This window comes from Berghia stephanieae, chromosome 8, assembly GCF_034508935.2.
Source record: "Berghia stephanieae isolate SIO BIC M18660-M18661 chromosome 8, UCSD_Bste_1.3, whole genome shotgun sequence".
Classification (NCBI taxonomy): domain Eukaryota; kingdom Metazoa; phylum Mollusca; class Gastropoda; order Nudibranchia; family Aeolidiidae; genus Berghia; species Berghia stephanieae.
Genome location: NC_088367.1, coordinates 5,383,907 through 5,397,819, shown reverse-complemented (window position 1 = coordinate 5,397,819; position 13,913 = coordinate 5,383,907). Strand labels below are relative to the sequence as shown.

General features: G+C 35.6%; 1 protein-coding gene across 6 annotated transcripts in view; it reads left to right on the top strand.

Annotated features, from left to right (window-relative positions):
- LOC144978066 (rho GTPase-activating protein 190-like) overlaps positions 1-13,913 on the top strand; it is a 96,006-nt gene that overhangs the window by 57,543 nt on the left and 24,550 nt on the right. For all 6 annotated transcript variants that reach the window (XM_078923587.1, XM_078923583.1, XM_078923582.1 and 3 more), the window contains 7 exons: positions 3,542-3,666; positions 5,015-5,083; positions 7,139-7,253; positions 8,539-8,778; positions 9,742-9,933; positions 10,682-10,746; positions 11,538-11,690. In XM_078923587.1, coding sequence (XP_078779713.1) covers positions 3,542-3,666; positions 5,015-5,083; positions 7,139-7,253; positions 8,539-8,778; positions 9,742-9,933; positions 10,682-10,746; positions 11,538-11,690 — 959 coding nt within the window. The remainder of the gene's footprint in view (positions 1-3,541; positions 3,667-5,014; positions 5,084-7,138; positions 7,254-8,538; positions 8,779-9,741; positions 9,934-10,681; positions 10,747-11,537; positions 11,691-13,913) is intronic.

Here is a 13,913-nt window from a genome sequence, read left to right as displayed (position 1 = left end):
AATCTGTGGTGTTTCAATCATCCTGTTTTGTTGATAAAGGGGAAACCCGAAACGTTCATTTGATCTGTTTTTGTAATTAAATTGAAGCTTACATTCAACTTCGCGTTATTATTTATTTCTTCGAGCTTCGAGCAGCAACATTTACACTACCTTTTTCAGAAATTGTAAATTTTATTAAGCCGATTTTATTATATATATTTGAGTGTTGGTTTACCAGGCATGTGTCATTTGGCTTTCAAGAGGAAAAAAAAATATATATTTGCTTAATCATGTCATATGTGAACAAGTCTTGCTTGAGCATCTACATGGTATTTGGTTTTCTCTATGATGAAATATTTATGACACAAATGTTTCTTTCTTTTTTTTTTTTTTTTTTTTTTTTTTTTTTTTCTTTTTTTAAACCTTTGCTTTGCTATTTTTATGATTAAATGATTTGTTTTTTTTTTTTTTTTTAAATAGCACAATTTTGTAATTGATGTTTTTTCCACAAGCCTTTCTTCGTCCCCACATCGCCTCATACCTTTACCCTACCAATGCCCTACCAATGCTAACAGCATGTTGTGTGTTTTAAAAAAAAATAATCTACACGAAACATTGGAATGTTTTTTTTTTTTTTTATGGTTTTGACATGAAATGCCCACAAGTGATTCTGGCACGATTTACTTCTATTTTTGTTTGTTTGTTGAGAAATCCAGAAAGGACTTTAATGATTTCAGTAACATCCTTGTTGGTATAAATATTTATGTTAAAATAACTTTTTTAATGTTTTGTTGAAATAATAATGTAAATGTTATGAATTAAAAAACAAAACAAAATGTATTCAGTAACTCATAATTTGACTATAGATTATGCAGATGTTTTCTAAGTAGTCATTAAAAAATTAATTTATTTTTATTATACTCTTAGCGCGTTTATAGTCTGGTGTCTCGGAGTTATAACGCTATATAAGTTTGCAGCATTATTATTATTATTATTATTATTATTATTATTATTATTATTATTATTATTATTATTATTATTATTATTATTATTATTATTATTATTATTATTATTATTATTATTATTATTATTATTATACTCGGTCGTTATAGAATTATCATAGAGAAAACGGACTGTGATGACAGAGACTATTAACACATTCACATATGAACAATGTTTTTGTATTAATTCGTTGTGTTTAAACTTTATATCCAGCTACTGTTTACACGCGTGCCATTTGCTCTCATCAGAGTGTGGTTTGTAGTCAGAGGAGACTTAGGTCTAAGTTTAAGCCTTTTTTAGGGGGGGGGGGGGGGGGGGGGTCAAGTTGAAGGCCATTTTAGTCCATCTAATTATATTGAAAGGTCTGCGGGGCCATTCTGAAAAAGAATGTCTTGTCAATGTTGAGGCAAATTGGATAATGTGATATTAAAACTGAGGTGGCCAATGAAGAATGGCAGGGGGCTGTACATGGCTATAATCAACAAACAACATTGTATGGCTTTTTTAAATTACCCTTTATAATTCTTTAAATATTATAATAAAAAGTATTTGATTGACATTCCAATATGATAAAATCCTAGTGTCGAGGCCTACAATTGGTTCCATCATTTTCTTGGAATCGTCCACTCGAGTATTTTCTGTCAGAGTAGGCTCAAATATATCATCAGTAAAAACTCTTTCAAACGGATGCCCACAAGGGTGTGTAAGCTCACCTCTACTTTACATCCTCTATACAAACGATTGTGTGGCTAGCTTTGATAACTGCCAACTCATCAAGTATGCTGATGACACCGCTATACTCGGCCTGCTCAATGATTCCGTCTCCGAATTTAAATACACTGAGCAAGTTAGTAAATTCAGCAAATGGTGTGCCGATAACTGTCTAGAGCTCAATGTAACAAAAACAAAGGAACAACTGTTTGATCACAGAAAAATAGGAAAAAGAGCAAGACAAATAACAAAAATTAACAATCAGGCGGTTGAAACTGTTGAAACGTTTAAATACCTTGGTGTAATTATAGATAACAGTCTAAGATTTGAATCGCACACCAACAATGTCATCAAAAAATGTAACCAGTGCTTGTATATACTCAGAAAATTAAGGTCTTTCAATGTGAACAGAAATACCATGATACAAATCTACAAGTCATTAATATTGAGTATCGTTTCGTTTGGCATCACAACGTGGTATGGAAGCTGTGGAACAAAAGAAAAATCCAAACTACATAGAACCCTCAGAGAGGCTTCAAAAATAATTAACACCGACCTTAGAAGCCTTGACACAACTTATATTAATGCAGTTGAGAAGAAATCATTTAACATTATCAACGAAAAGAGGCATCCGCTGAGCGGAAAATTCCAACTTCTGCGCTCCGGAAGACGGTATCTAGAAGCAAAATGTAGGACAAATCGACATAAGACAACCTTCATTCCAACCGCCATAAAATTAATTAACAAATCTTCTGTGGAAAAATGAGACAACCAATGAAAATAACGAGAAGCAGTGTCGTGAATCATCATCATCGACATTGCCGCCGTCGTTATCATCATCATCATCATCATCATCATCATCATCATCATCATCACAATCATTGCCATCTTCTTCTTAATATAAGACACTATATTTATAATATGGTTATCTGCTATCCCAGCAAATATATCGTATCGTTCTATCTGTCTGTCTGTGTGTCTGTGTGTATGTATGTATGTATGTATATATGTATGTATGTATGTATGTATGTATGTATGTATGTATGTATGTATGTATGTATGTATGTATGTATGTATGTATGTATGTATGTATGTATGTATGTATGTATGTGCGTGTATGTTCGTGTATGGCTGTGTCTGTATTTGTAAATGTGTTGATGTTCATACCATGAACCAAACTGAGCATTGTTTACCTCACATGAATTGCCTTAATTTGGACAATAAAGATTATTATTAATTATTATTATTATTATTATTATTATTATTATTATTATTATTATTATTATTATTATTATTATTATTATTATTATTATTATTATTATTATTATTATTATTATTATTATTATTATTATTATTATATTTCAGCTGCTTTGTGCTTGTAGGAAAAATATCAACTGAAAAAGTCTTATATTCCTTGACGTCTCATAAAAATTAAATTCTGTTTATTTATTTAACAATAAGACTTTAAATGGATATTTTTCCTACACACACAGGGTAAATACACGTACAGTAACTACTCAATCGTACGATTCCAAGAAAATGACCAACCAATCGTAGGCCTCGACACTAGGATTTTATCACTATTGGAATGTCAATCAAATACTTTTTATTACTTATTTTATTGACTGTATTCATTTTTGTTTTGGAAATTGTTCTCACTGCAATGAATAATCAAATTTTTGTAGGAATTTCCCATGTAAAATAACGGGTATTAGACTAGAATCGTTTCAATTGTCCATTTTTAGTGTAAAGTTTGGGGGTGTTTACCAGTCAGGGTAGCTGGATAGTCTGATGTTCAGTTCTCAGTTGAGAAAGGAAGTTTGACTTTGTTGTTTGTACCACCATGCAGGTTGGCCGGACTCCAATCACCACTCAAACCAGGAGAGGTACGGTTTGTACTCGTCCACCAGCGTGACTCAGGAGTACGACAGGAAGAAGTATGTGCCAAATATCAGAAGCATGTCGCAGTCTCAGGTTAGTGATTTGCCATAGAAAGTTCTTAGAAAAAAAAAAAGAGATGAAGTTGAAACAATTTCCTTTATTTCTTTCAGACATAATAATAATAATAATAATAATAATAATAATAATATAATAATAATAATATAATAATAATAATAATAATAATAATAATAATAATAATAATAATAATAATAATAATACTTTATTGCATCCCAAAAAGGAAATTTTTTGTACAGACGTGTTATAATTTACACATAAGATAAAAATACAATGGAAATAGGATGTATATATATAAAAAAGGAGCAGCTCTATAACCAGAGCTGCGCTTTATAATATGAATAATTTCAACACTGTAAATAGTTAAAACTGTCACTATAAATTGAAAATTGAAAAGATTGCAAAACAAATAAATTAATAAATTAATATTTATATTTTTAAAAAGTAAAAATGAGAAATAATTATATAAAATGATTATTGCTTGTTGTTATAAAGCCTAATACTGGACGGCAGAAAAGATTTTCGGTTTCTCTCTGTTTTAGTTGAAATAGAGAAAGGGCGACCACTTCTTTCTGACATAATAATTGATGGTCTTAGTGGATGATACTGGTCATTTAATATTTTAGTTATTTTATTTATACAAAATTTCTCGTATAAAAGATCTACATCGTCAACATCATTTATATAGCGTTTAATGGATTTTTTAATATTTGAATTTATTTTGTTCCTTTCCACTGCTAAGCAATTGCCTCCCCAAGCTGTTATACAAAATGACAAAACACTTTCGATTACTGCTCTATAAAATAATGTGCAGAGGGTTTTATCTATTCTAAACTGAGAGAGTTTCGATAAAAAATATGTACGTCTGCACATCTTATGCCTAATTATTTTCAAGTGTTCATCCCACTTGAGCCTGTCATCAATCGTTACACCAAGGTATTTGTAGTGAGGAACTCGCTGGACGAATTGGTCCTTTAATTTTAACGGTTCTATCGGTTCCTTCACTCTCCTAAAGTCAATCACTAGCTCCTTTGTCTTGCTTATGTTAAGCTCTTGGTGGTGGGCATCACACCAAGACACAAATCTATCAATTTCTTGCCTATGGTCTATTCTTTAGTCTATTCTGTCCGATATTCAATCAATATACTAAGTATTTTGTTTTGTTGATAAGAGTGTAAATGTTGCTGCTCGAAGCTCGAAGAAATAAATAATAACGAGAAGTTGAATGTAAGCTTCAATTTAATTACATTAAATCTGTTTTTGTAATTAAATTGAATCTTACATTCAACTTCACGTTATTATTTATTTGTTGACAAGAGAAAAAATAATAAAAATGTCTTTTTTTTTGTTTTTAAAACTTTCCCAGCATGATCAAGTGACGGCTCCATTAGCCAAACCTGAAGCCATTGAGATTGCCGACTACTGTCATGTCAAGGTAAGGTCTGTTGGGCTGATTGGCGGCAGATTTTGTTTGCTGGTTGGGGTTCCTGACCTCCCATAGTGGGCAGGGAGGCACTTCTTACTGTGTCGCTATCCCACTATATCTGTTTTCCAACTTGCTTTCGGTCTTTGTCTTGGGATGAGATGACTTGATTTTGTGTGGCAATGTGGTCTAGTGATATGACACTCGCTTTCGGATTGGAAGGTCCTGGGTTCGAGCCTCACAACTGGCGCATAGTTGAGTCCTTGGAAAAGGCTCTTTACCCACATTCTCTCACTGTACTCAGGTGTAAAATGTGTACCTGGCCGTTAACAGCGTTGTCTTTGTCCGAAAAATTGTAATATCGCCCAACAGGCGTCCTGTCCCGTCCTACATGTTAAATGTTGCTGTTGACCAGGGACCCCTTGTAAAGCGCTTTGAGCACATTTAGTGGATATTGTGCTATATAAAGCTCAATTAAATAAAAATAATTTTGATTTTGTCCTGACCTTGGCCGGAGTCCTTGGCTGGGAGGGAAACAATGGGAAGTATTGTTATAGTTTTGGGAGATGATATTTCTTTCCTTGTAAATCATCTCTCTGTTATGTGCTGTTATTTTTGTATTTTTAACATACGATTTGTAAACATTTGAGTGTGTTCCTCTTAGAGGAATCTTGTGCTGGTGTCAGGGTGAGACTTTTAGGTGATCTCTGAGTACATTGACAGTGTGTTCTTGGAATCTACATCTGTTCACTATTTGAACCAATTCCCCTATGTATTACCTTTTCTTCAAGCTCTTTTAAATGTACATCAAGAATGTCTTTACTATAAAATTTTCTTCCTTTTTACTGGTGCTGATATGACCTAAATGTGTTGCATGTGCTGTAAAACCCTTAAAAACAAACAACCTATTATTTATTTAACCCAAATAATTGAGCTTTATTGAGCTTTATATAGCGCAATTTCCACTAAATGTGCTCAAAGCGCTTTACAAATAAATCTTATCCTTGAAACAGTATTTTGATAGGAATAGTTTGCAATTTTTAAAAATTTTACTTAAAAAAAAAAAAGTGCCTGGATGCCAGGACTATATGAATGGTGTGTTATTTAGAAGAAAATTATAAGAAAACACCCGCTTTCGGATTGGAAGGTCCTGAGTTCGTTGCTCGGCGCATAGTTGAGTCCTTGGAGAAGGCTCTTTACTCACATTTCTCTCACCGTACTCAGGTGTAAAATGAGTACCTGGCCGTCAACAGCGTTGTCTCTGTCCGAAAAAATTGTAATATCGCCTAACAGGCCTTATGTCCCGTCCTACATGTTAAATGTTGCTGTTGGCCAGGGACCCTTTGTAAAGCACTTTGAGAACATTTAGTGGATATTGTGCTATATGAATCTCAATTAAAAAATTTTTTTTATTGATTTTGTCCTGACCCTGGCCGGAGTCCTTGGCTGGGAGGGAAACAATGGAATGTATTGTTATAGGTTTGGGAGATGATATTTTTTTCCTTGTAAATCATCTCTCTGTTATGTGCTGTTATTTTTGTATTTTTAACATACGATTTGTAGACATTTGAGTGTGTTCCTCTTAGTGGAATCTTGTGCTGGTGTCTGTGGGAGACTTTTAGGTGATCTCTAACTGAGTACATTGACAGTGTGTTCTTGGAATCTACATCTGTTCCCCATTTGAACCAATTCCCCTATGTATTACCTTTTCTTCAAGCTCTTTTAAATGTACATCAAGAATGTCTTTACTATCAAATTTTCTTCCTTTTTACTGGTGCTGATATGACCTAAATGTGATGCATGTGCCGTAAAACCCTTAAAAACAAACAACCTATTATTTATTTAACCCAAATAATTGAGCTTTATTGAGCTTTATATAGCGCAATTTCCACTAAATGTGCTCAAAGCGCTTTACAAATAAATCTTATCCTTGAAACAGTATTTTGATGGGAATAGTTTGCAATTAAAAAAAATTTTTTACTTAAAAAAAAAAAAAAGTGCCTGGATGCCAGGACTATATGAATCGTGTATTATTTATAAGAAAATTGTTTTCATCTTTCACTACAGGATGCAGTGCCCCCTCCAATACCTGGGGACAGCGACTATCAGACAGTGGACGATGCCCTCCCACCTGGTCATCTGCACAGGGTTACGTCTGTAAAACCATCGTCTAAAATTAAAGGTATGGATGGATGGACCTGTCAATATATTGACTGACATTAACAAGAGAAGCAGAAAACAATGACGAACAATGAGCATCACCTCTCTTCCCCCCCCCCCCCCCCCCCCCGAAAAAAGAATAAAACCCCACAAATAACCCTGAAACCCCCCCCCCCCCCCCCCCCAAAAAAAAAAAAACAAAACAAAAAAACAAACAAAAATAATACAGAACAAAACAAACAAATAAAAAAACAGTCATTATCCAAAATGATTATAACAGCTTAAAAAAAAAAAAAAAGAACAAAATACCAAATGGGGAACGTTTCGGGCTCCAAACCCTTCTTCAGCCAACAACAACAAAACAATAAAAAGATCAATACATTACTAAATTCCAGATAGACGACAGAGAAATTTTGGTAGGTCCTGTTTTGTTGTAGACGAAAAATCTTGGAATGTTAAAAAACTTTTAAACAAAAAAACAAAAACAAGACCAAACCGGAAGGAATGCGCATTCAAGTATTTTCAGGAGAAATACAAAAATGTCATGATTAGCGACTCAGATGTGGAAATTTGACTTTTTATTTTGCCATCGTATTTCATTAAAATAAAAATAATTGAGCTTTTATATAGCGCAATATCCACTAAAATGTGCTCAAAGCGCTTTACAAGGGGTCCCTGGTCAACAGCAACATTTAACATTTAGGATGGGACATGACGCCTGTTAGGCGATGTTACATTTTTCGGACAAAGACAACGCTGTTAGCAGCCAGGTACTCATTTTTCACCCGAGTACGGTGAGAGAATGTGAGTAAAGAGCCTTTTCCAAGGACTCAACTATGCGCCGAACGCAAGGCTCGAACCCAGGACCTTCCGATCCGAAGGCGAGTGTCATACCACAAGACCACATAGCCGCACAAAACCTAAACCCTCTTATTTGCAATGTTGAAAGTACTTTGGAGAATATTTATCATGAATACTATTATTTCATGATTAAATCATAAAATAAATATATTTATGGTAAATACTCTCCTCCTAAATGAAATACATTTTTTTCTCAATTGGACAACTCTCCTGTTTGCCGACTTCAAATCTCAACATCTCATGAACATTTCGATAAATCGATGAAATAAAACTTCAAAATGTTCAGAAAACAGTGATATTACTGAATTACAAAAACATGAGTATATCAAAATGAGTAATTTGATTATTCTGGAGGATTTTTTTGGCTTACCAAATCTTTAGTGGACATTGCACCATAAAAAATTCAAGGATTTGAAAAAAAAAAAAAATCTTTTTGGTCTCCCCAGAACGGATCGAATCAGAAGATTCTGACTGTTCATCCTTAGAACGTCAGGAGAAGCAAAAGTTTTCCAAGCGAACAGGACCTCACAGACGGAAATCCAAGCACAGGCACGACAAACAGCAACAGCAGCAACAACTGCAGCAACAACAACAACATCAACAACAAGCTGCCATCTACTCAAGTCCTGGTGGTTCCTCTAACAAGTGGAAGAATTTGCCACATGCTGGGAAACTGTCTGCAAGAGGTTTGTGGACACGTTACCTTAGACCTAATTTGCTGTCTCCTCACAATGTAAATGTTGCTGCTCGAAGCTGCAAGAAATGAATAATATGAAATTGAATAAAAGCTTCAATTATATTACAAGAACATATCATAATAATAATAATAATAATAATAATAATAATAATAATAATAATAATAATAATAATAATAATAATAATAATAATAATAATGTACTTTATTCATCCAAAAGGAAATTTTTGTACAGACGTATAAAATGCCGACAGTGATACATACATAAACATAATATATGTAAATATAATGTGGTAAAGTAAAATTTGGTAATAGGTATATATAGTGTAATAATATTGTAGGCTGTAAGAATAATTACATAATGTAAATTAAAGGATATACAAATTATAAAAGTGTAAAGGTACAAATATCTCAAATAAACGTTTCAGGTTTCCCCTTTATCAACAAAACAGGATGAATGAAACACTACAGATGAATGAGATAATGTGGTAGTGGTATTGTTATGATGAATAAACAAAACATATAGGGGAAACCTGAAAGTTCATTTGATCTGTTCTTGTAATAAAATTGAAGCTTACATTCAATTTCATATTATTTATGTCTCCTCACAGAGAGATGAATAACAATAGGAAATAGGAAATGGAATGGAAGCCTCAATTTGATAAATGAAAATAGATAGTTGTGGAAGTTTTGGGTTTCACCTTGATCAACAAAACATGATGAATGAAAGAATCACTAAAGACGAATGTGAGAATGGTGTTGTTAAAGGGGGGGAGGGAGAGAGAGAGAGAGAGAGAGAGAGAGAGAGAGAGAGAGAGAGAGAGAGAGAGAGAGAGAGAGAGAGAGAGAGAGAGAGAGAGGCGCATGAACTCTCTCTATTCATAGTTTCTTATGACAATCAATCACCTCTTTATTTTACATATTCAATTCCCTTGTGATGATCTTTCCACCACAGTGCGCAGCAATTCCGCATCCGAAGACAACAGCGAGGGGACGTATGATTCAGGCTTGCCCTCCTCCACCAAGCTGGAGAGAAAACGTCGATCTTTCAACCAGCGCCGCTGGCGGAACCCTTCCAGCTCCCTGGCCCACCACAGAACATCTAGTCCCATCACCGACCTGGACAGGTCCAGGATATCACCATTAGGTAAGGTGGCGGCCATTAGATGGTTGTTCATTGTCACTCCACTCACATCATCCGTACACTCATTCATTAACTATCATCTATCCAGGTTCTTGCCACAGATTAGTGGTCCAATATACCTGGTAAGATTTGTCTGTCCAGCATATCTTGAGCTTTCAGATTTTTAAAAATATAGCGCAATATCCACTAAACGTGCTCAAAGCGCTTTGCAAAGGGTCCCTAACCAACAGCAACCTGTAACATGTAGAATGAGAGACATGATGCCTGTTACAATTTTTTTCGACATGGACAACACTGTTAACAGCCAGGTACTCATTTTACATCTGAGTACGGTGAGATCTTTTCATCCATCCATCTCATCCATTCATGGTCTTAATTGTATGAAAAATTTAAATACAGATTAGTGATGATCATCAATTTATACCCAGGCTTCATGACCTGCTTTCTATGATTCTTTATTGTAGCTTCATATACGAGTACTTATTAATTTTTAATATAGATATTCATTCTCCCTTCTCTAAGACTTACTAATTATCAAAAACTATTTATTAAATTCTTTCGTTCTTTTCTTTTTTCTTCTTAAACATTTTCTCATTTATGTTTCTGGAGTTGTCCTTTTCTTTTCTTTTTTCCTTTTAAGATTTATTCATTGATATTTCCCATCTTATTCTGAACTTGAAAATTGGTCTGTTGGACGAAAAACCCCTGGCCACTAACTTTATACCTGACCCTTTATCTCTCTTTATTTCAGTGCAATCTTACGACCATATGGCGTTTTCTCCGACCCCAATCCACCACTTTCAAACGCTACCCTTGGTAAGTCTCACCCTTCAACTGTCGACTTTTGAATAAGTTTTCTATTGTATATCTTGTCCTGGTTAGATTTGTCCACGGCATAGAAAAAAAGAGATTAATACACTCAATCGAAATAGCTGGATGAAAAAAGCAATAATGATGATGATGATGATGATGATGATCCTGTAAATGGTGTACACGAAACCTGAAAAATTTGGGATGAGGGAAAGTGTGTGTGAAGTATTTAAATTAATTGGATTTGATGGACGGGGGATAGTTTTAAAAACATTTTTTAAAATCACTTCCTTCTTGCCTTCATCTGTACAGCATCTGGGAGGAGTGCGGGGTGAGGGACTATGTGTAAAGTATCTAAATTCATTGGATTTGATGGATGCGGGATAGTTTTAAAAACAATTTTTTTATATCCCTTCCTTCTTGCCTTCATCTGTACAGCACCTGGGAGGAGTGCGGGTTGAGGGAGTATGTGTGAAGTATTCATTGGATTTGATGGATGGGGGATAGTTTTAACTCACTCAACACTAACACCGACTATATCCATTATTTACCAGGGATTACTTTTAAACTTTTACCCCATGCCTATTTATTAAATTTTTCTGAGACAAATTATAGGCGTTGTATCAAAACTAATGTCTTTTAATTTTTACATGTTAATGGTAGCTGAATATAATTATCTATCTACATGTTCATTGTTAATACATTTTTTTCCAATTTTGAAAAGTAGCGAAAATCTCTTGGATTGAGTGAGTTAAAACCTATTTGTTATCCCTTCCTTCTTGCCTTCCTCTGTACAGCATCTGGGAGGAGTAGGCCAAATGGCTGCTGGAGAGGAAGGGGATTGTGAGGATCTCAATGACAGTGGGACTTGGAGTAGTAAATGGCTCAAGTCTCTCAGGGACCCCGACAGGCAGAAGAAGAAGGATGAACGGAGGAGGCAGAAAGAAGAGGTAAGGAAGGGACCAGTCGACGCTTTTTAAATAGATTTTCTCTCTCTCTCTCTCTCTCTCTCTCTCTCTCTCTCTCTCTCTCTCTCTCTCTCTCTCTCTCTCTCTCTCTCTCTCTCTCTCTCTCTCTCTCTCTCTCTCTCTCTCTCTCTCTCTCTCTCTTCTCTCTCTCTCTCCTCTCTCTCTCTCTCTCTCTCTCTCTCCTCTCTCTCTCTCTCTCTCTCCTCTCTCTCTCTCTCTCTCTCTCTCTCTCTCTCTCTCTCTCTCTCTCTCTCTCTCTCTCTCTCTCTCTCTCTCTCTCTCTCTCTCTCTCTCTCTCTCTCTCTCTCTCTCTCTCTCTCCTCTCTCTCTCTCTCTCTCTCTCTCTCTCTCTCTCTCTCTCTCTCTCTCTCTCTCTCTCTCTCTCTCTCTCTCTCCTCTCCTCTCTCTCTCTCTCTCTCCTCTCTCTCTCTCTCTCTCTCTCTCTCTCTCTCTCTCTCTCTCTCTCTCTCTCTCTTTCTCTCTTTCTCTCTTTCTCTCTTTCTCTCTTTCTTTCTTTCTTTCTTTCTTTCGCAACCACATTAAATCATCTGGTATATAGAGATGATATATTAGAACAAAGCAATGCTTAGTTTAATCTTTTTTCTTTTTACCTTTGGACTATGTCTTTAAATTTGAAAGATTCTTGGGTTGTATTTATAAGCTAAATAACTACTACTAGGTTTCTTTGCTTGTGTTTGATCGATAGACCGAGAAATTTTCCTCCTTTTTGACAGATTGCTATTATCATCACTGAATAAAAAAAACACTAACCAAAATCACTACATCAACATCTCTACCACCACTACTACTACAATCCCTACCACATCACCCCTACCACCACCACCACCACCACCACACCATCATCCCTAGCACCACTACCACAACTACCACCACATCATCATTCCTACCACAGCTACTACTACAACCACCACCACATCATCATCCCTACTACCACCACTACAACCACCACTACATCATCATCCCTACCACCACTACTATTACCACCACCATCACACCATCATCCCTACCATCACTACTACTACAACCACCACCACACCATCATCCCTACCACCTCTAGTACTAGAACCACCACCACATCATCAACCCTACTACCACTACTACAACCACCACCACATCATCATCCCTACCACTACTACTACTACAACCGTCATCCCTACCACCATTACTACTACAACCACCACCAAACCATCATCCCTACCACCACCACTACTACAACCACCACAACATCATCCCTACCACCACTACTACTACAACTACCACCACGTCATCATTCCTACCACAGCTACTACAACCACCACCACACAATCATCCACACTACTACCACTGCTATTACTACAACCACCACCACATCATCATCCCTACTACAACCACCAAATGTTGTAATTACACTTTTAACTTTTGAAATTCCACCGAGGTGTGTCAGAAATTGCTGCAAGACAAATTTTGGATCGCATCTCAGTAAATTTGAGTGAAATTCAAATTTATAGATTATGGTCGCATGGATGGGTCATGATCTTCACGATGAAAAATTTCCTCATTTTTTGTGACCAGTCATTCTCACCCCTGATCGTACTTAGAAAATGTCTCGTTTGGTCAACGTTTCATGTAAATATGAATTAAATTATTAATGTATAAATGTATGGGAGAGCTAGTGTGAAATAGTGTCCGGTGTAGAATGAATGAAGTTTTGTTGCTGTCACTCATCACTCTGACTGGGTGGGGTTCCTTACCTCCCATAGCGGGCAGGGAGGAACATACTGTGTCTTCTATCCCTCTATGTCTGTTTTCCAACATGCTTTCTGTCTTTGTCTTGGAATGAGATTACTTGGCCCTGTTCGGAGTCCTGGCTGGGAGGGAAACAGTCGATTGCATAGTTATTGTTTTGGGAGATGATATTTTTTTCCTTGTAAATCATCTCTCTGTTATGTATTATTATATTTGTTTTTAATGTATAATGTAAGCATTTGAGTTTATTCCTCTTTGTTGGATTTTGTGCTTGTGTCCGGATGAGACTTATAGGTGATCTCAAACTAAGTACATTGGTGGTATGCTCTTGGAATCTACATCTGATCCCTATTTGTTCCCAGTTCCCCTATGTCTTACTTTTTCTTGGGTGCTTTATTTGTAATTCTAGAGCTTTTTACTATCCCATTTTCTTCCTTTTGACTGGCGCTGATATAACCT